The following is a 23,620-nucleotide window of genomic DNA, read 5'->3' as shown; positions in this document are numbered from 1 at the left end:
AGCTACGGACACTGTGTTATCATTGAAGATATCTGTATCCGTTTACAATTGGCAGACTTATTTGCACTCATTTTTTCCAATCCCACTGTGCGTCCCTTATTTAACTTCCCAGCTAAATGCACTCAATCCTAGGCAGCATCTTCCCTCCTTAACAAATTCAAAGGAAGGGTGTTGATTTCATCGTAACTCTTCGATGAGGATGATTCCATCATAAACCGATAATTGTTCATTTCTTGGTGTCTGGAAGGATACAATGTTTAAATTTTTCAAGATTTTCCAAATAATTCCCCAAATAAGTTGCGCTTGCCTTCTAATGCCAACTGAGTTTAGTTAAAATTACAACTTTATTTGGCGAGTTTTTAGTACCTGAACACTGGCTGCTGCCTTGAATCTTCGTTAAAAGTAAATTAAAATGAAACAAATTTAATACAATAATTACCAATAAACAATATTTTTGTTTTTTACTTGCCTCTGCCTTTTTGATCCATTTTGGTGTTAGCTTTTGTACTTTCACGTAACAGCTGCTTTTCACAAAACAGCCGACCTTTATAAAACATCTCTTCAAAGCTGTACATTTTTGTTGGCAAAAAACTCCTAGTAGAAATTTGCAGGTTGTCTATTTTCAAACTATTGAAATTTCCTCTCTTCTGCTGGCAAATAAAGTACGCGAAAGACTTCTAGCAAAAATTTGTGCAAATTTTTTGAGTCCCGAACATTGTTAACAGCAAACCAAAATAGGCTAAAGCCGATGACTCGATTTTTATATTATCAATGTTGTCTACAAAAAGTCGACTTCGACGAAAATTAGAATAATCGATAAATTTCCAAATGTAAACAAATGGATCTTGTAAATAATTACGTTACGCATTGTGTTTACATGCTAAACTAAAATAAAGTTTGCACAAGCACCAAACACACATTTTGCAAGAAAAATGTGCATAAATACACAACATCTACATCAGCACATAGTTCCCTCCAGACAATTATGCCGAGAAGGTCGAGTGAGTCTTGTGTGCTTTTTGGTCACATTAATCTTGGTTGCCATACCATCTGTGCCGCAAATCTATTATGGGGCGGTACCAAACGTATGGGGTGCCCAAATGTGGGGACCGGCTTTATATTTTGCCCTTATCAGCATGGTAATACGTTTTGTTTTACGCGATACTGATTATCAGGTGAGGAAGTGGAGGTTTTACATTGAAACAAATCATACTTTAATATTTTAACTTATTAGGTCGGCATACGTTCATCTTTCTTGGGATTTGTTGAGGCCGTAAGCATATTGGTCATATGCTTTGCCCCCAAAGTCTGGAAGCAATTGGGCACCTATGGTTTATTTATGGCCTTATTTCATTACACTGAGTTTATGGCAATAGCATGGTGTAATCCTAAAAGCCTGACAATTGATTCGTTTATGTTAAATCATTCTTGGGCCTATGGTATGGCGGCTGCTGCTAGTTGGATTGAATTTGTTTTGGAAGTGCAATTTTTGCCACATTTTAAGGATATCTATTATTTGTGGCTGATAGGTGTGGTTCTATGTGTGTTTGGTGAAGTGATGCGGAAAACGGCCATGGTAACGGCCAGCAGTAGTTTTACGCATTTGGTAGGTAAAAAGGCAAACATGTGAAGCTGCTATCATACCATAGCATACCATAATATATTCAAATAGAGATACCGATATAATAATGGATTGGCATATTTAGTTGTATGTTGATCAAGATTAGTCATTTTGTAAATGTAAATTTGCTTTCGCAATCATGTGGTGTGGTTAGACAAGTACATCGATATTTATTTTTATCTGGGCTGCTTTACTAATTCCACTCTTATTTTATACCGTTCTTATTCTGTTCCTTTTTTTCGTTTCAGGTGCAATACGAAAAAGCCGACGATCATAAGCTAGTAACCCATGGTATTTACGCTTATTCGCGACATCCATCATATGTGGGTTGGTTTTGGTGGTCCATTGGTACACAAATCATACTCATGAATCCCGTTTGCATTGTCGCCTATACCATTATTAGTTGGAAATTTTTCCACGATCGAATATATTGTGAAGAATTTTCCCTGCTGAATTTCTTTCGTTCCGATTATAGAGCGTATCAGCAAAAAGTTCCAACTGGTTTGCCGTTTATTAAAGGATTTATACTCGAGTAAAATTTAAAAAAAAATTTGATAATCATTCAAAGTCTGAATATAATTTTTTCTCAAATCGCTATACCTCTCGATTAATTGTTGTTTTACACATAAAGTAGGACAATAAATAAAAAAAGGAACGAAATACAATTTGGATGTCAAATATTAAGAAATCCTTTTGAAAATAAGGTCCTTTTTAAAGGAAAATATTTTACATATTTTCACCAAATGAAGAGATTGGTTTAAAATCCTTTTTAAGCGGTATAACCAAGAACTACACCTTATTAACTATACAAAAAACGAAAGAAGTAACTTTAAACAAAATGATACCATTGTATTATTAAAATCGTACAATGAGTTAATATTTAAGTGAATGTAAAAAGTCAAGTCATAGTTCCAGCAAATAGCAAATAAAAAACGAAATTTGAAAATTAAATGAGAAATTAAATACATATGTCTGTTTTATGACGTATAACTCTTCATTTCATTGGGATCTGACCACCTCTATTCTATTCATTGTCCGATTATTCTACTTTGTAAGCTGCGAACGCCGTTTATCAACCGAAAGAGAAAATTCCGAAACATCATTAAAGCAGCAGCCGCTCGCTGTATATCAAGTAGTCGAAAACCCAAAAGTTGTGTCCTTATCCCACAGTTTCACCAATAAGACACAAACATTATGAAGGTATAGACCAATGTATTTTTTGCCTGCAATGTTAGACTTGTTCTCAGGTGATTTCTAAAACTGAATAAGTAAATGCCTAAGTGATAATCATAAAACAAGTAAATGGAAAACGTTAGAAAGTGTGTCTAAATAAGCATAAGCAAAAGCTCGTATGTGGATGCCTAAGAGAGAAAGAGAATCATTTAACTCTTTTGATGGATACATTTATTGAGTGGGTTGCCATCCTAAATAGCAGATGAGTCCTGAATCCTCAAAACGCGGTAATCAATTTTCTGATACAGAAAAAATTCTAAGAAAAAACGAAAAGAGATGTCTTAATAATTCTTTTTAAATTTTGCAGAAAAGTGTCCTATAAAAACCAATAATAAATTCTGCTCGAAATTCTAATACCCATTTGGGGCAAAGATGATTTCAAAATCGGCATTTTCTAGTAAATTTTTTTAGAGGCTACATATACTGTTTTGTGCAAAAATTTTTTGCATGTGTTTAGGGGACATATGGAGTAAAAAAAATTAGCCCGAATGGGCTAATTGAGAATTCGAGGGGTTTTTCCAATTTTTTAAATATTGCACCCCTTTAAATTGACATATCTTATTCAAACTTCACTTGAAACGCATCTACAATATGTCCTCTTTACGTAAAAGAGGAAAAAGTTAGGGTATTTAAGAAGCTATTTGCAATAAAGCTAATCAATAAAACTCCTTTTTTTGACCAAAAAATGCAAAAAATACAAATTTTTAACTTCCAAACGGTGTAACTTTTAATTGAATTATCGTAAGTTGACGCATACAGCAGCCAAGTCATTGTAAATTTTGTCACCAATTCAAATATATCTATCTATATACATATACTAGCTGACCCGGGCCCGCTCCGCTGCGCCTTCTTTTACTTTATATGGAACAAAAGTTTCCTTGGAATATTTATTTTCGACAATTAAAGAGCTTGTAGTGAAATACCATGCTACGCAAATAGCATATCGCTTGGGTAACAGTTTAACAATTTAAGTGTCTTTGTCCGAATCACATATGATTTTTATTAGTCTACGAATTTAAGTTGGGATGTAAAGTGTACTCCATTCTTTAAATAATTTATTTCGGCCCTCTCATGATATCTGATTTAGGGGTGTTGTTGGGGGTGAGGTGGTCTCCCAGACACTTGGCCCTGAAAAAATATCAGCATCGTGCTCTTCTTTCAGAAACCATTTATTTAAACCCCATATTGCCATTGGTTTAGGGGAGATTACACGATGAGGCGTCCCCCAAACACATGGCCCAAAATAGGTTATCAAATTCGCTTTCTAGTCGTAAATACCACATATTGGCATGGTCGAACATTTTTTTCCTTTTGCGGGGTGTTTTGGGGAAGGGGTGATTCCCTAAATACATGGTCCTAAATTTGGATATCAAATTCGTATTCTACTCCCAAATACCCTTATTTGAGCCCCATTTTGCGATGGTCACTTAAAAATTGCTGCTTAGAAAATTAGTTCCGTAAGTGGGTATCAATTTTTGCTCTACCCCCCAATACCTTTCATTTAATCTCCACATTGACATGGTCGGTATATATGGCCGATTTAGAGGTGTTTTGGGGATTAGGGTGGTCGCCCAAACACTAAGCCCGGAAAATATATCGGCAACGTGCTCAATTCTCATATATCTATATATGATTTATTTGAACCCCATATTGCCAATGCCCTCAAAATTGTATATCAAATTCGTTTTCTAATCTCATTTAAACTCATTATTGTAAAAGTCAGCAAATATGTCCGGTTTGGGTTATTGGCCCTAAAAACTATAAATATTTAGTTCCACTCTCTTTACGACCCAAATTGTCTTGGTGAGTAAATACGTCCTATTTGGGGGTTGTTATGGTGGTGGGACGTCCTCTAGACAGTTGGTCCCTAATGTTGATATCAGATACGTGGTCTACTCTCAAATATCTTTATTTTGAGACCCATATTTCCATGGTTGGCAAACATGCCTGGTTTGGGTGGTGTTTTGGGGGATGGGCGGCCACTTAGTGAGTTGCCTTGAAATATATATCGGATTCGTGTTCCACTCTAAAAACCCTCGTATTTGAGCCTCATATTGCAAAAGTCAGCAAATACTTACTATTTGGGTGGTGTTGTGGGGGTGGGGTGGCCACATATACACTTTTCCTAAATATTAATATCACATTCCGGCTTTACTCCCAAAGACCTTTAATTTGAGCCCCATATGGCTATGGTCGTAATTTTGTTCCCTTTTGGGGATGTTTTTGGGGAGAGGCGGCCCCCCAAACACTTGGTCCCATATTTGGATATCAGATTCTAATTCTACACTCAAATAACTTTTATTTAAGCCCCATATTCCCATGGTCAGTAAATAAGTCCTGTTTGGGGGGAGTTTTGGGAAAGGGTCCACCCCCAGAAACGTGGTCCCACATTTGGGTATCAGATTCGTATTCTACTCGCAAATACCTTTCATGTGAGTCCCATATTGCCATGGTCGGTAAATATGTCCGATTTAGGGGTGTTTTGGGGGTTGGGTGGTGTTGTGGGGGTGGGGTGGCCTCATAAACACTTTTCCCGAATATTGAGATCAGATTTGTGCTTTACTCCAAAAGACCTTTCATTTGAGCTCCATGTGGCTATGGTCGTAAATGTGCCCCCTTTGGGGGAGGTTTATGGGGAGAGGCGGCCCCCAAACACTTGGTCTCATATTTGGATATCAGATTCTAATTCTACACTCAAATACCTTTTTTTAAGCCCCATATTCCCATGGTCAGTAAATAAGTCCTGTTTGGGGGGTGTTTTGGGGAAGGGGTGGACCCCCAGAAACGTGGTCCCACATTTGGATATCAGATTCGTATTTAATTTGTAATTTAATTTTAATTTGTAATAATACTCCAAAAGATCTTTCATTTGAGCCTTATGTGGCTATGGTCGTAAATGTGTCCCCTTTGGAGGAGGTTTATGGGGAGAGGCGGCCCCCCAAACAGTTGGTCTCATATTTGGATATCAGATTCTAATTCTACACTCAAATACCTTTTTTTTAAGCCCCAAATTCCCATGATCAGTAAATAAGTCCTGTTCGGGGGGTGTTTTGGGGAAGGAGTGGACCCCCAGAAACGTGGTCCCACATTTGAATATCAGATTCGTATTCTACTCGCAAATACCTTTCATTTGACTCCCATACTGCCATGGTCGATAAATATGTCCGATTTACGGGGTGTTTTGGGGGTTGGGGTGGTCCCCCTAGCACTTGGTTCCACAAATGGATATCAGATACGTTTTCTTATCCTAAATACCTTTCATTTGAGTCCCATATTGTCGTGATTGGTCAAAATATATGTTTGGTAGTTTTTAGGGTGGGGTGTATTCAGGAGTTGACTACGAATTTCATATTAAAAATTGGATCCAAGTAACTGGGGTGGCGCCCCGACCCCAAAACCTCCTAAAATAGGTTTATTGGACGATAATGACAATGTGGGACTCGAATGAAAGGTATTCGGGAGTAGTATTACGAATATGGTCTGAAAAGAGGTATAGGCTATATAATTTGTTGATATTGAAGGGGGCGGACCCTCCCCCGTTACCCCAAAGAGCCACCCAAAATTAAAAGTGGACCGATAGGGACAATGTGGGTATTAAATAAAAGATTTAGGTTTAGGAGAGTCGAATACGAATATGGTATAAAAACTTGGATTCAAGTATCCAAGGGGTTACCCAACCTCAAAAACTGCTCCAAACAGACATATTGGACGATCATATCAATATAGGACTCAAATGAAAGGTATTCGGAAGTAGACTACGAATATGACATAAAAATGAGGTCCAAGTAATTGATGGTCGCCCCACCCCCGATAAGCCCCCCAAATGGGAATATTACTCGATCTTAGCTTGATGAAACTCAAATGAAAGGCATTTGAGAGCAGATTACGAATATGATATCAAACTTTATGTCCATGAATCTAGGTGGTGCTTTACCTCCTAAAATCTCCTCCAATAGGTTATTTGACCCATTAAAACAATGGGGAATCAAGTGATCAAGCGTCATTCAAATTTGTGCTCATGTGCCAGATGGGGTGTGGCGCACAACCTTCCTATAGACGCCCTCCACCAAACAGCTGCATGCACCAATCATGACAGTTTGGGGTTAAATTGAAGGTATACGGTTGTGGACGGCGAATCTGATATCTTTATACTCATGTATCTATCTAGCGGACCACCCCAACCAAGAACAGTCGATCAATCATAATGGCCTAACAGGACACTGTGTGATTAAATTATGTGTTGTCACGGCCAGTTCATAGGACTATATAATATTTTTTTGAAGCAATACCTGTATATTTACATTTTCTTTGATTTGTGTTGGCCGCGGTTATTGCTTTTGTCGAGGATAATTCGTTGACAGATAACATACGCCAAATGAGTAGGGCCATTCAAAATGGTTAAGCAGGGATGATCTTTCGACGGCCAAAGATTGGCGGAGACGGAGACAGGGATGTTTCACTGCCTCCGCCGATGGAATCGAGGCGTGGGTACGAACGCGTGGTTAATGTTCCTTCCTAACAAAATCACGAACGGACATCACATCTAACAAGTGGTATTCGAGTCTACCTTGGCCAGTGCGAGAATTATATAAAAACTAGGGAAAAGTTAAAGTTAATAAAATTATGCGCTTCAACTAAATGTAGTTCGTTTACATTTTAGGCAGAATCCATGGTGGCGGGTTCCCAAGATTTCGCCCGGCCGAACTTAGCACGCTTTTACTTGTTTTTACTAAATTTTCAATTCTATCCCACTGTGCAACGCGTGGGTATTAATTGGATAGATGTCCATTTCTATCCATAAGTAGATATTGCCGCCACACAGAAAAAATCCAATATTTGACCTATTAAATAAGGTATAAACTTATGAAAAACTTTTCAAACAAGGTGTTAATTGCTTTAATAATTTTCGACAAAGAATATCTCTTTTTAGGCAAACAAAGAATAATGGATGAGAATTGTTATGCCGATTCGGGCCTTAAGTGAATGGAATGTTAAAGACCATAGTAGAAGTCATTGGGTAATATTTCAGTCCATTCGGATAAGAATTACGCCTTGTAGGGGCTCAAGAAGCATAATCGGGAGATCGGTTTATATGGGAGCTGTACCAGGCTATAGGTCGAGTAAGACCATATTGGACATGTATGCTGAAGGTCATGGGAGAACCCGTTGTACAAAATATGAGCAAAATTGGATAGAAATTACGGCTTCTATAGATCGGTTTATATGGCAGCTATATCAGGTTATGGACACAACAGTTCATGCAAAATTTTAGCCAAATCGGATAAGAATTGCGCCCTCTAGTGGTTCAAGAAGTCAGGATCCAAGATCGGTTTATATGGCAGCTATATCAGGTTATGGAACGATTTGAACCACACTTAGCACAGTTGTTGGAAGTCATAACAGACAACTGCATGTAAAATTTAAGCCAAATTGGTTAAGGATTGCCCCCTCTAGATGCTCAAGATGTTAAGATTCACGATTGGTTTATATGACAGCAATATCAGGTTATATGCCGACTTGAACCATACTTAGCACAGTTGTTCGAAGTGATAACAAAACACTTTGTGCAAAATTGCAGCTAAATCAGATGAGAATTGCGCCCTCTGGTGGCTAAAGAAGTCAAGATCCAAGATCGATTTATATGGCAGCTTTATCAGTTTATGAACCGATTTGAACCATATTTAGGACAGTTGTTGAAAGTGATACCAAAACACCACGTGCAAATTGTCAGCCAAATCGGGTAAGAATTGCTTCCTCTCGATGCTCAAGTCAAGACCCAAGGTTTATATGGCAGCTATATTAAAACATGGACCGATTTATAATCTCAAGCAATCTACACTAATAAGATATATATGCGTCAAGCGTCTAGCTTTAATCCATCGAAAGATAGCGTGCTTTCGACAGACGGACGGACGGACTTGGCTAGATCGGCTTAAAATGTCATGACGATCAAGAATAGATATACTTTAGCGGATCTTAGACGCATATTTCGAGGTGTTGCAAACGGAATGACAAAATTAGTATACCCCCATCCTATGGTGGAGGGTATAAAATATAAACCACCGTCGTCATAATTCGATTTATCATAATCGAAATATGGTCCGGTTTGAACAAAATTAGGCACGGACATTGAGTGGACTAATAAATATAAGTCACTGTTCAATTTTGTAGAACAAAATATTGGTCTTTTTGGTAGCTTTATCCAAATATAGACCGATCTGAACCATATAGGACACGGATGTCGAAAAGCTTAATATAAGTCACTGTGTAAAATTTCAGCGAAATCGGATAATAAATGCTCCTTTTATAGAACCAAGAACTTCAATCGAGAGACCGGTCTATATGGTAGCTATATCCAAATCTGAACCGATCTGGGCCAAATTGAAGAAGGATGTCGATGTTTAAATTTCAGCAAAATCGGGTAATAAACGGGGCTTTTATGGGCCTAGACATTAAATCTGCAGATCGGTCTATATGGGAGCTGTATCATGATATAGTCCGATGTAGCCCATCTTCGAACTTAAACTGCCTATGGACAAAAAAAGAATCTGTGCAAAGTTTGAGCTAAATATCTCTATTTTTAAAGACTGTAGCGTGATTTCAACAGACAGACGGACATGGCTAGATCGTCTTAGATTTTTACGCTGATCAATAATATATTGGGTTGCCCAAAAAGTAATTGTCGGTAATATAGTAGTAATATAGTCGGCGTTGACAAATTTTTTCAATGGCTTGTGACTCTGTAATTGCATTCTTTCTTCTGTCAGTTATCAGCTGTTGCTTTTAGCTTGCTTTAGAAAAAAAGTGCGAGAAATTTTGTTTACATTTGTTTGTTTAACGTCAATTTTAATAGGGGTACCACATGTATTGAAAGAAATTCATTTAACAAACCGAATCAACGCTTGTGATATGCACCTTAAACGCAATGAATTCGATCCGTTTTTAAAACGAATCATAACTGGAGATGAAAAATGGATTGTTTACAACAACGTTAGTCGAAAACGATCATGGTCCAAGCATGGTGAACCAGCTCAAACCACTTCAAAGGCTGATATCCACCAAAAGAAGGTTATGCTGTCTGTTTGGTGGTATTGGAAGGGTGTGGTATATTTTGAGCTGCTTCCAAGGAACCAAACGATTAATTCGGATGTTTACTGTCAACAATTGGACAAATTGAATACAGCCATCAAGGAGAAGCGACCAGAATTGGTCAATCGTAAAGGTTTCATATTCCACCAGGACAACGCTAGACCGCACACATCTTTGGTCACTCGCCAAAAACTGAGTGAGCTTGGCTGGGAACTTTTGATGCATCCACTATATAGCCCTGACTTTGCACCATCAGACTACCATTTATTTCGATCTTTGCAGAACTCCTTAAATGGTAAACTTTCGGCAATGATGAGGCTATAAAATCGCACTTGGTTCAGTTTTTTGCAGATAAAGACCAGAAGTTCTATGAGCGTGGAATACTAAATTTGCCAGGAAGATGGCAAAAGGTTATCGAACAAAATGGCAATTATATATTTGATTAAAGTTCATTCTAAGTTTTATTAAAAATGCATTTACTTTCTTTTAATAAATCCGCAATTACTTTTTAGGCAACCCAATATATTAATAGGGTCGGAAATGGATATTTTGATTTGTCGCAAAGGGAATGACAGAAAGATTATACCCACATTGTTCGGTGGTGGGTATAAAAATATTGTGAAAAACGTTGAGTAGTGAAAAGAGGAAAAATGCGGATGTTAACAATTAGAATGGACAAATTCCAAACGCAACAAATTGGGAGAAATTGTAGAAAATGCAAACGTGGTATATATAACATATAAATATTATTAATAATATTTTATTTCAATAGTTTATTATCCATATAGATTTATATGGACTTGGAAAATGGCGCTGATGACGAAATATAGTATGTGTGGATTTAGATTTCGTGGTACCGTACGTAGAATGCCAAGATTGGTATTTATTACGATTCATTTTAAAAATGTATTGGCTTACCTTTGTATAATTGCGGATTTTTCATATAGTCGGCGTTGATAAATTTTTTCACAGCTTGTGACTCTGTAATTGCATTCTTTCTTCTGTCAGTTATCAGCTGTTACTTTTAGCTTGCTTTAGAAAAAAGTGTAAAAAAGTATATTTGATTAAAGTTCATTCTATTTACTTTCTTTTAAAAAATCCGCAATTACTTTTTGGGCAACCCAATATATATATATATTAATTTGTTTATATACTCTTTATATACCATCTTTTTTTTTTTTTATTTAAGCAGTAAAAAACTTGCCTAAAAGAAAGGCCAACTTTCAATAAATTGGTTTATGGAGTTAATAACCACTTACATAAATATGTAGGATTTTTGAGCTTATCATAAATGTAAATTGCAAAATTATTAATCAATAACACAAATTCCTTTATAGGACAGATTTCAGAAAATTTTTATTGAATGTACGAATTTCTTAATTGAACCTAGTCTTACATTTTTTCTGTGCATATACAAAGTTCTCCTGGTTTGACACCTTTAGCCCCACATCTTTCAAATTTTGCCCGAAAGATTTCTAATTTTTAATTTCTTGGCAAATTTTTTATATAAATTAATAAAGATCAAGTAAAAAATTAGGGAAAATATATTTCTCTTTCACTTAGATTTAATGTCCAAGTAATTCTCATTTCAAATCCGTAAATTTGAACTTCAAGGGTATTCTGCATGTGTTCATAAAGTAAGTGTTAAATGCATTTTCCGTTGAGTAGTTAAACTCCATTTCGAAATTTCTCACTATATTGGCCATTGTCATTTCCATTTCTAAATCAACAATGCGCTTGCCAGCGCACGAACGTGGTCCGAAACCAAAGGGTAGAAATATAAAGGGATTGGTGTGCTTTGGAGAGGCACCATCCGATAACTCTTTCTCGTTAGAACGTAACCAGCGTTCAGGCAAAAACTCCTTGGGACGATCGAAGTAGGCTTCGTCTTGCAGTAGCATATTTGAAGTCATAATGACATTGGTACCTTTGGGTATTTGGTAGCCACTCAAACATAGGTCCAAACCCGTAGTTCGCAGATTTCCAAAAAACAAAGGATATATGCGCAGGGACTCTTTTATAAAAGCCCTCAAGTAGGGAAGATTTTTCATATTTTCCATGGTGAATTTTTCCTTTTTGCCAATGTTATTTAGTATCTCTTCACGCAATTTTTGTTGTTTCTCCGGATTAGTGGCCAAACACAGTAAGGCTCCCGACATTATTGTTGCTGTAGTATCGGCCCCAGCTATTAACATGTCCACGGCCATAATTATGGCAATTCTGCGATCGATTTTTACCAATTTTTCTAAAACACTTTTACCTTCTCCACCACTTTTTTCTATACGTTCCAAAGCTTCATCAACGAATTTTCGGCATATATCGGTTATTCTGTCCATTGATTTTTCGAAACGTCGGAAGGTGGGTGTCTTAAAGTACTTATAAATTGAGGGCTTTATTCCCAAGTCATACATAGATGTAGCAAAAACCTGAAAGTTGTCAAATAATTCTTGAGCCTCTGGCACAGAGTCATCGTTGCGAACGAGGCCAAAGTGTTTGTCCAATGCAATGGAGGCCACCGAATCAAATGCTAAACGCTTAATTTCGGTAAGGAAATTGCCAGGGACTTCTAAGGTGTTGGGGTCGCGTAGCTGAATAATTCGGAAGGTTTAGAGAAATAAATTATTTTTTCTCAAAAAACATTTCACATGGCTTACCTTTGTATAAAATCTTCGTTCACTTTAGCTATGGGTTCAATATAGAGCACCGTATATCTTGGCTGCATTAAGACTGGATTTACAGCATGTCGAAATTTATTCCATTGGGCACCTCTAAAAAATAAAAAAAACCATACCTATTATTATTTTTTTTTTGATAGATTATCGCCGAACATTGAAATTTGAGAATTAAAGGATTTATTTCCAATATTAAGGGAAAGCCTACAATATTCTTCTACTATTTATATAAATGTGTAGAGTTTTCTATGTTTTGTCTAAAGAAAAATATGTGGAGAGGTTTTCACTATATAAATAGAGGTATCCACTATTTGTGTAGGGATAGTTCATGTAAATGGAGAAGACTCCACTATTTGTAAAAAGTTTTTACTGTATGTGTTCACATACAGTGTGAACATAGATCAGTCCCCATGATATGTAGAGAAGTCTCCAATAAGTATGAAGATTTTTACAGTATACAACACTTTAGATAAACAAGCCCTGCCGCTCGACAAAACACATATGTTGGAAGAAGCTGTGAACACCTACAGAGTTAAAGCTTTTCTTGGAGGCCGCCACCCTCACCACCTGAAAAAGGTTACCTCTTCTGGCAAACCAGAGTAGTTCCTGCTGATCTACGTTCCTGTAGAGACGGACTACCTCAATTCCTATTGGATTAGCCATTGTAAGAGGTGTATATCTCGCTTGTAACCGGACACAACAAATGCAAAACAACATCCACTACTAGTACTGGTAGCGATGAGTTGCGATGTCCAACCAGTCAGCAACGCATGAACGCACGGTGTTAAAAAACGAATTATCAAATTCCATTTTTATGATTGGGCAATATGGGTATCAAATGAAAGGTGTTCCCCAAAAATACTCCATCCCACACACAAATCCCATTTTTACCGATTGGAGCAATATGGGTAACAAATGAAAGGTACTTAAAAGCGGAGTAAGTTTTTGGTACACAAAAACTGATACTTGGAGCCAAAGTTTTATATCAAAATCGTAGTTGCTCATGATATGATATGGTGCAGTCATTTAAGCTTATATTTTGTAAGTCTTGTTAAGGGCTTTCTTTCAAAAATATTTCTTGTGAACCCGACAATTAGTTCAAAAGTTATAGCCCCTACAAAGTTAAAGTTATCCCATCCTGTATAAGAAATAGGTCAATCTAGTTCAGTAATTCTGAAAGCCTGTGTCGTCTTTAAAAATAGCTAGAACCTTTTAAAACGCTTCGGTTTATAGTTTAAAAGTTGTATTCTAATTTCTAGTTATTTTCCCGTTGTAACCACTATATGACGCTATTCTAAACTTCAATGCAAAAGCGCTGAAAATAAAACAATAACTACGAGCAGTATGCATCACTCAAAGAAAAGAGAGTGTGCAGTTAAAGAGCCATTCAACGTATCTGTGGTCTTCGAGCCGATGGACTGCTATCACATTTTACCGTGGACGAATTTGCGAATGTCATCTGTGGCGCCAAGTCATATAAGACGTTGGGCGCCGACGGAATATCTACATTGATGCTGAAGAATCTTGATCTACCTGGAGTCTGTGGCGGCAAGTTATCCAAGGCGTTGGACCTCGACGGAATATCTACACTGATGCTGAAGACGGAATATCTACACTGATGCAGTCGAGTACCTTTCAAATGTCCTCAACCTGCCTTTTAACGCTCTTATAGTACTCAATGCTTAGAAGATGGGCAGAGTGATCCCGCCACTGAAGACTGGAAAGGATCCGAGTAAGGGGGAGTCGGGGAGACCGATCTCCCTTCTCTCAGCAGTAGCCAAGTCGTTCGATGGACTACTCTTCCCTAGACTTGTTGGAAAATTTCCATTCGCCGTGCATCAACATGGATTTTGAAGACTGTATACCACAACAACTGCATTGCATGTCATCACCGCACATATATGCCGTGGCATCTATCAGCTCAGGCCATGCCATAGGACGGTGCTAGTGGCACTCGACCTATCGAAAGCATTCGACACTTTCAACCATGCCAAACTATTTGAGGACATCGCCTACACATCCCTCTAGCCAGGCCTGAAACGCTAAGTCACGAATTATCTGTGAACTTGCCAGTCGTTTGCGAAAATTAGGGATAAAAAGTCGAATTCTGTAGAGTGAAACAGGGAGTTCATTGTAGTGTAAAACAGGGAGTGATATCTTCGCCACTGTTAACGTCTGCCTTCCTCCATTCCACCCCTCCAGACGACATCTTATCGTATGCGGACGATTGTTCGATCATAGCATAAGGCCCCGACCTATTGTTGACATCTGCGATAGGCTAAACGTCTACCTCAACGAACTTGCCGCTGATTTCACTGCGAGAAATCTGAAGATATCTGTCTCCAAATCTGGGATGGGCGAAGGAGAGGCGATTCCGACCATCGAATGTTTCAATATACTTGGAGTTACATTTGACAGTTCTTACAAATTCTCCTCACATGCCGCTGCAATTTGCGATAAGGTCAGAAATAGAATCAAGGTCCTCAAGTCACTTGGGGGTGCTGAAAAAGAAACCTTTTTACCATGTAAAGGGTGATTTTTTTGAGGTTAGGATTTTCATGCATTAGTATTTGACAGATCACGTGGGATTTCAGACATGGTGTCAAAGAGAAAGATGCTCAGTATGCTTTGACATTTCATCATGAATAGACTTACTAACGAGCAAAGCTTGCAAATCATTTTCAGTGAATGGGCCCTAGAAAAGTTGGCAGAAAATCCGCTTTTTTATCGACAAATTTTGTTCAGCGATGAGGCTCATTTCTGGTTGAATGGCTACGTAAATAAGCAAAATTGCCGCATTTGGAGTGAAGAGCAACCAGAAGCTGTTCAAGAACTGCCCATGCATCCCGAAAAATGCACTGTTTGGTGTGGTTTGTACGCTGGTGGAATCATTGGACCGTATTTTTTCAAAGATGCTGTTGGACGCAACGTTACGGTGAATGAACACACTTCGAACCGAACACTGATTTTGGTAATAAAATTCAATGATTTGCAAGCGTTGCTCGTTAGTAAGTCTATTCATGATGAAATGTCAAAGCATACTGAGCATCTTTCTCTTTGACACCATGTCTGAAATCCCACGTGATCTGTCAAATACTAATGCATGAAAATCCTAACCTCAAAAAAATCACTCTTTACAAAGCAATTGGCATGTCTATGGTAAGTTATGTAGCCCCAGTGTGGTCTCTTTAGCTATATAATACGCATTGGAACAATATTCAGAGCAGTCAGAATGCCGCTCTTTGAACTGTGACGGGACCATCTTCTTCAGGAGAAGAACTGACCTGACGAAGTTTCTGTGGTCTGCCTATGACGCCGAACGCCTAGGTTCAAATCCCAGCATCACAAAAATGTTCAGCGGTGGTTATCCTCTACTAATGCTGGCTACATATGTGAGGTATCCTGTCATGTTAAAACTTCTCCACTAATTGCGGCTCGCCGTTCGTACTCGGCCTAAATAAGGAGGCCCCTTAACATTGAGTTTAAACTTTAATCGGACTGCACTCATTGATATGGGGGACGTATCCCCTGTTACTTAGTGGAATGTTTTTTTTGGAAATTTTGTAGTAGAAATAGAGACTATCTAACATTCAACCATAAATGACCCATAGGGGATTTAAATAAAGGCATTTATATTGTTGTACTGTTAGTCAAGCGACATATATACATGTAAAATTTTCGTAGCATGGAATTTCACCAAAAGCTCTTTAATTGTCGAAAATAAATATTCAAAGCATTATTTTGTTATATTTTATTGTAAAAGAAGGCGCAGCGGAGTGGACCCAGTTTAGCTAGTGTTCTAAATATTTTAAAAATTTCTCTTTTTTGTGTGGAGAATACTCATTTGTTATGTATAGTTTATAGCGATTTATATGTTATACTTACTGTCCAGCAACACCCAAGTTATCCTCATCGTATAGATCGTCCTTTCGAGCCAAACGATATTCAAGTGCCAACTCATTGCCCGGTCTAAAAGGATATGCTCCTTCGGTGCGAAAAACTTTCTCATGATCCTTCAAATTGAAGGTGATCAAGTTTGTATTTTGACCAAACATGCCAGGCATCAAGAAAATATCTCCATAACGCTCACGAAAAAGACGCAAAAGAGCATCGAAAGGTTTATCATGAAATTCACCACCTTTCATAAATCCACGAACCATTTGAAATCGGGTAGGACCAGGTACTGCTGGAAATGGTTTGGCTGCTTGCCATTCTTTTTGTAAATCGTTGACATAGGAAGTCTCCAGTGAAGAAAGGTCAGGCTGTAAGTAGTAATAGACCGTTGTTAAGGGTTTTCTAATTTATTATTCATTTCATTTTCCTACAAACCGATAACGTAGTTTTCGAAATTTTCTTTAAATTTAAAGTCAATTCTGAATATATTTAATCTTATTTTATATATATTTCATATTATACAAGAGTGTATGTGTAACGACTATTGTATACGTACCTTTATATCAATGGCCGTTGAGAATTCTTTATATGTCCATATATTAAACAGTTTGCAGCTTCGTCTTCTTACTACATTTGATAACATTTTAATTTTTCAACTGTTGGTGTTGACATTGAAACGCTTCAAAGCATACTAATGGACCTTATAATCAAAAAAATTAAATTGAATGAATTAAAGCTAAAATCTACACACTCATATCATAACTGCGTACTCATATTCGTGATGGGAATTTCATGTGGCAATGGGAATCCGCCCAATCGTTTGAAGCACACGAATTCGCGATTGCTTGTCTGTTACAAATAAAAAAGCAAAAGAGCGTTGGAAACGCAATACCAATTATATATACCACCCACATTTGTATACCCACCACCGAAGGATGGGGGAATATTCATTTTTTCATTCCGTTTGTAACACATAAAAATATCCATTTCCGACCCTATAAAGTATATATATTCTTGATCAGCGTAAAAATCTAAGACGATCTAGCCATGTCCGTCCGTCTGTCTGTTGAAATCACGCTACAGTCTTCAAAAATAGAGATATTGAGCTGAAACTTTGTACAGATTCTTTTTTTGTCCATTAGCAGGTTAGGTTTGAAGATGGGCTATATCGGACTATATCTTGATATAGCCCCCATATAGGCCGATCCGCCGATTTAGGGTCTTAGGGCTATAAAAGTCTTCAAAAATAGAGATATTGAGCTGAAACTTTGCACAGATTCTTTTTTGTCCATTAGCAGGTTAGGTTTGAAGATGGGCTATATCGGACTATATCTTGATATAGCCCCCATATAGACCTATCCGCCGATTTAGGGTCTTAGGGCTATAAAAGCCACATATATTATCCGATTTTGCTGAAATTTTGGACAGTGAGTTGTGTTAGGACAGTCAACAACCTTCTTCAATTTGGCACATATCGGTCCAGATTTGGATATAGCTGCCATATAGATCGATCTCTCGATTTAAGGTCTTGAGCCCAAAAAAGGCGCATTTATTGTCCGATTTAGCCAAAATTTGGGACAGTGAGTTATGTTAGGCCAGTCGATAACCTTCTTCAATTTGGCTCAGATCGGTCCAGATTTTGATATAGCTGCCATATAAACCGATCTTTCGTTTAAAGGTCTTGAGCCCATAATAGGCACATTTATTGTCCGATTTTGCTAAAATTTGGAACAGTGAGTTATGTTAGGCGCTTCGATATTCGCGTTCAATTTGCCCCAGATTGGTCGAGATGTGGATATAGCTGCCATATAGACCGATCTCTTGATTAAAGGTTTTGGGCCAAAAAAGGCGCATTTATTGTCCGATTTCGCCGAAATTTGAGACAGTGAGTTATGTATATGAGCGGCCTTCGACATCCTTCTTCAATTTAGCTCAGATCGATTCAGACTCTGAATATAGCTGCCATATAGACACAGATCGGTCTATGTAATTTAAAGTTTTGGCCCCATAAAAGGCACATTTATAATCCGATTTCGCTCAAATTTGACACAGTGACTTATGTTAGGCTTTTCGACAACCGTGTCGTATATGGTTCATATCGGTCTATATTTGGAAAATTTGCAAAATTGAACAATGACTTCTACTTATTACACCAATTAATATCCGTGTCGAATTTGGTCAAAATCGGACCATATTTCGATAAAGCTGCTATATTCGGCCCGGCCGAACTTAACACCTTTTTACTTATGTTCAAAATCGAAAATTGCCAAAATTCTTGTTACTGTGGAATTAAAGATACCTCAATTTTGTTTTTTGTTTTAAAAATTGTTTTAGCTATTGGGTGCAGGACTTGACGCGTCAACGGTGACATTTCTTCATAAAGTCAGAGTTGAGTTTTACACTGATTGCCAACACAGTGCAAATATCTTTTGGAAGTTGTATTAATGGCTTCGAACGCTAGACAACGGCAACGGTTTTGCTGCTGATCCGTGCGCCCAGGTTCACATTAACGACAAAAACTACCCATGAATAAAGCAGCCTTAGAAAAATTCTACCTCGAGTTAGGAGAGAGATATTGTAATGAAATTTGGATTGGCGAAATTGAAATTTGGAAGTAGACGACAGAAAGTTGCAGTTATAAAAATTTTTCCCGTCATGTCTTGTGGAAAAATTGGCTTGTCAAAAGTCGGCAATTACTTATATGCCAAAAATCAAACGAAAAATTTCTCAAAATTTTTACGAGTGAGATTTCTGGAATCCCTTTTTAATGCCTTGTTGCATTTGATGGTTTCTATAAAAAAAAATTAATCTGTGGCAGTATTCCTACTTCTTTTGACAGCAGGTTCTATTTCATCCATCCATTATTCTTCGCTAAATGATCATGAAATATTAAAAAATAATTTTTTTGTTGTTGTAAGGGCTTAGGAAACAAAAAGATTTTTTTAATTTTTAAAATTCAAAATATTTCAAAATTTATTAAATTATGAATGTACTAACATATGCCCGATCACTTCGCAGCCCCCGATGGTACACCCAATGCCAAGGTGTAACTGTATCGTAATTTTAATAGCTTTAGCCATATCCGTAAAAAAAACATGTTGAAAGTTTTAGTGCCAAAATGTTGGAATTGAAAAAAAACCTCTAGTCGCCCGATAAATACGGGCAATTTTAAGATATTCAGCACAATTCGTAAATATAGTATCATTTTGCATGTTTAAGTACCTAAATGTAGAAATTTCAAAACAATCTTTTTGTTATCCGTTACATGCTGCCAAGATGTACCTGTATCCCTAATTTAACAGATGTAGCTCAGTCTACAAAAAGTACCACTTTGTACGTTTTAGTACCAAAATGAACGAATACAAAAAAATCTGAGCTGTAGCTCAAACCGTAAAAAAGGTGCCATATTGTATGTTTTAGTACCAAAATGTGCGAATTTCAACAAAATCTTCTATTCGTCTGGTACATACTGCCAAGTTGTGCCTGTATGCCAAATTTATTATCATATTTGATACAACTTTTCGTAATCAAGACTTCGATCATTTTTAGTAAATTTTTTAATTTTACCCTTCTCCGTTCACTGTAAAAGTAAATAAGATATTTCCCACTTTTTGGTAACTATTACGTACCATTTTTTGGTACTTTTATGTTTCTAAATGTCAAAAACCCCTTTTGGCATCCCAATTTAGGTTGCCATAGTGTACCTAAATTCCTAAATAAGCGTACCATTTTTCCCACTTACGGGACTATTTCGCGCTGGCTAAAACGTCTCCATTTCGTACTTTTTAGTACCTAAACGTACGAATATCACAAAACCCCGTCTTATCGCGAGCCTACGACCCAAGAGCCACATTCATGCCAAATTTCATGACTCTAGCTTACGCTGTTTGGGCTGGGCGTTGATCAGTCAGTCAATCAATCAGCCTCTTTTATTTTCATTAAAATCGGCCAACGGAATCGAGGGTCAGGTGTAATGGGTAAAAATTTTGTCTTTAAAAATATGTATTGAAATTTTTCTACACAAAAATTTTTAGAAAATTGTTGTTTGGGACAGATAAGCATAATAAAAAAACTTTAAAAGTGTTTATGCAAAATTAAAATTTTGGCTTTAAAAAATAATCTCGAGGTTAGATTTTCTTTAAAAAGTGTTTCGCCGAAAGTTAGTCATTAAAAAAATTCATTAAAATGTAGTCTTTAGAAAAAATTTAATATTTTTTTGTAGATATGTTAAGTATCAGTAATTGAGTTAGTAATCAGTAACAAAACAATCCGTGCCAAGTTTTGTGCAGATTGGTTGAAAATTGTAGTTACTACGGCCATTTAAGTGTTTAAAAACTTTAAGATTTGTTTTAAAGTTTTTTGCAACAATGTTGAAAGCTGAAAAAAATTCTGCTATAGTTGGGGTAAGCTGCAACATACTTGGGGTAGTTTCCACTATACTTGAAAGTCTCAACTTTTCTGGGGGTTTGTATCTCTTTCGAGACGAGGGCTAGTCTCCACTATTCTTGGTGTAGTCTTCACTGTATTTGGAATAGTCTCCATAATACTTGGAATTGCCTCCACTTTTCTTGGATAGTCTCCACTATACTGGGTATAGTTTCCACTAATCTTGGGTTACTCACCACGATCGGCCAAAATATATGGAGGAGTATCCACTAAATATAAGGTTTTCTTAACTATATGTGCACAGAAAAAAATTCCCTAAAAAATTAAATCGTTTTCAATTAAAAAATTAATTGATGCAATCATTTTTTTAATTGAATATAATTTTTTTCAAGTACAGTCGTGATTCAAGTTTTTGCAATCAAATTATTACTCGATTCAATCATTTTTTTGATTGTATATGATTTTTTTCAATTATAGTCGTGATTGAAATTTTTGCAATTTTTAATTAAAAAATTAGTTCATCAAATTAATTTTTTAATTGAATCTGAAAATATGTTCAATCACAATCGTGACTGAAATTTGTTTAATTTTCAAATAAAAATTAATTGTATCAATTAATTACAAATTGGTCTTAGAGCCTATACCCTTTCTTTTATGTTGTTGTAGCTGTGCCGTGTACAACAGCAACCCTTGCCGATGAAGGACTCTATCGGGTCAAACCCGTACGCACAACCGGCTGCCATGGTATTGCCTTCTTTTATTTATAATACCTGGACTGTAGCCTTTAATTGATTTTACTTAATCACCATAGTACATATCGTCCCCTAGAGTATAACTGGATGGAGATTTCTAAGGCCCATACGTCGCAGATTTCGGTAAATTTATAGCAGTCCCATAGCTGCAGGCTCTTCGAACTGGATTGAAAAAGAAATTCAAAAAAAAAGATAAATTGGAGCAATAAAGAATTTCAAAAATTTTAATCTTAAATAAAAAAGGACGATTGATATTATCATGTTCGTGATTGAAGCAGTTTCAATTAAAAAACAATTAATTTCGTGATTGAAACCGATATTTTTTTCTGTGTGAGGTAATCTTCACGATATATTGAGAACTTTCCTGCCTATTACAGATCCTTTTATCCATAAGATGAACTCAATTTAGATTTCAAATATCTGCACAAGCTAAGGCAAGTTCATTGATATATTTAACTAAGTTAACGTCGTCATACAGCTCATGGTAAGGTTATGTTTAAGTGGCAGTCTACCAGACTTAGACTTTTCGCCGATTGTATTTATGTCAGTCGTCGTTATGACATTATATATTAGCCTTTCCACCACTTCTTCAAATTGCACGAATTTCCGCTTGATACCTGCTACAGTGGTCGGGTTGATGTCTATATAAATTTTTTTCACCACGAAAAACCTCTCACATATCTATGAGTGTTGTCCGATTCAAGTTTAAGCTTATAGCCGAGTCCGAACGGCGTGCGACACGTGGTTATCTCCCCCAAATGTCGCCAAAATTAGGAGAGGATAATCACCACTGAAAAATTCTCTTTTTTTGATGTTCTCGCCAGGATTCGAACTCATAGATAAACCTCAGCGTCATAGATAAACCTCTGCGCTACGGTGGCCTCCAATTTAGACATAGCTCTTATATAAAATGGTCCTTCGACTTGACCTTTTGGGCCCCTAGAAGCCGCAATTGCTATCCGATTTGGCTGCACGTAGTGTTCTGTTATGACTTTCTACATCCGTGTTGAGTTTTGTTCAAATCGATCTATATCCTGATTTAGCTCCCATATAAGTCGATATACGATTAGTCTCCTACTGACCCAAGAAGCCTAAATTTTTGGATGGTTTGGTAAAAATATTGTACGTAAGGTTCACATGTGCCCTTCAATGGTGGTGAGTTCCCAAGATTGCCAAGGTGCCTTTGTGGCTTTCGCCCTGTTGAAGAGTTTTCTGCAAGCATTTCTGGGGTCCGCCATGGTGGTCTACAACATGCTGACACAAGCGAGTCATTCAGGGCGTTCGTGATTCGCTTGACCATTATGGCTATGTTCTCCGCAGTTTCTACTTCCTTTTCAGGTCTAGAGGAGATAGGCATGATGTGTGCCATTCTGCAGTATTTTCTCCAATATTGAAACTAATATAATGATGATCAGAGAAGCTGGGGTCGTCCAACACTTTTCAGTCACATATCCTTGCGCCGACAACTAGTACCACCTGTCAGTTTCTGGTAACAAAGGTCGGTTTCCTTTACAACAATTCGCCAGATTGAAACTTATTTATAATAAAAGGTGATTTTTAAGCAATTATCTTTTTGGTAACACTGGTTTAAACAGCTCACACACGTTTCGTGTGAGCAGTAAATAAGCAGAGTTGTTGATTTTGGATCAGCCGGAAGCATTGCAATAGCTACCAATTCATCCAGAAAAAGTCACAGTTTGGTGCGGTTTATGGGCTGGTGGTATCATTGGACCGTACTTCGTCAAAGATGAGGCGAATCGTAACGTAAGATGATATGCAACTTTTGTTTGCCCAAAATTCAAGATTTTGACTTGCATGACATGTGGTTTCCGCCACATGCCATACAGCCCCCTTAACAATGGACTTCTTGAGAGGCGAGTTCGGTGAACATTTTATTTCACGTTCGGAAGCTGTCAATTGGCCGCTTAGATCGTGCGACTTAACGCCTTTAGACTATTTTTTGTAAGCTATGT

The 23,620-nt window shown here is 37.2% G+C and overlaps 1 protein-coding gene and 1 pseudogene across 1 annotated transcript; one reads left to right on the top strand and one right to left on the bottom strand.

The window, feature by feature from the left end:
* The first annotated feature begins 823 nt into the window (after positions 1–823).
* LOC106087994 (protein-S-isoprenylcysteine O-methyltransferase) lies at positions 824–2,572 on the top strand. Its single transcript, XM_013253269.2, has 3 exons — positions 824–1,175; positions 1,235–1,606; positions 1,870–2,572. Exons 1-3 carry the CDS (start codon positions 933–935, stop codon positions 2,155–2,157), a joined length of 903 nt encoding a protein of 300 aa, XP_013108723.1. The 5' UTR covers positions 824–932; the 3' UTR covers positions 2,158–2,572.
* Positions 2,573–11,273: 8,701 nt separating this feature from the next.
* LOC106087995 (probable cytochrome P450 12c1, mitochondrial) lies at positions 11,274–17,500 on the bottom strand (annotated as a pseudogene).
* Positions 17,501–23,620: the final 6,120 nt, after the last annotated feature.

This window comes from Stomoxys calcitrans, chromosome 1 (genome assembly GCF_963082655.1).
Source record: "Stomoxys calcitrans chromosome 1, idStoCalc2.1, whole genome shotgun sequence".
Taxonomy (NCBI): Eukaryota; Metazoa; Arthropoda; class Insecta; order Diptera; family Muscidae; genus Stomoxys; species Stomoxys calcitrans.
This window is presented reverse-complemented; position numbering and strand designations above follow the sequence as displayed.

Excerpts from the sequence above, each read along its gene's own strand:
- LOC106087994 (XM_013253269.2), top strand. The coding sequence starts at position 933 with ATGTGCATAAATACACAACATCTACATCAGCACATAGTTCCCTCCAGA. Across the intron at positions 1,176-1,234 it reads TACGCGATACTGATTATCAG|GTCGGCATACGTTCATCTTT; the intron begins GTGAGGAAGTGG and ends TTAACTTATTAG. Across the intron at positions 1,607-1,869 it reads GCAGTAGTTTTACGCATTTG|GTGCAATACGAAAAAGCCGA; the intron begins GTAGGTAAAAAG and ends TTTTCGTTTCAG.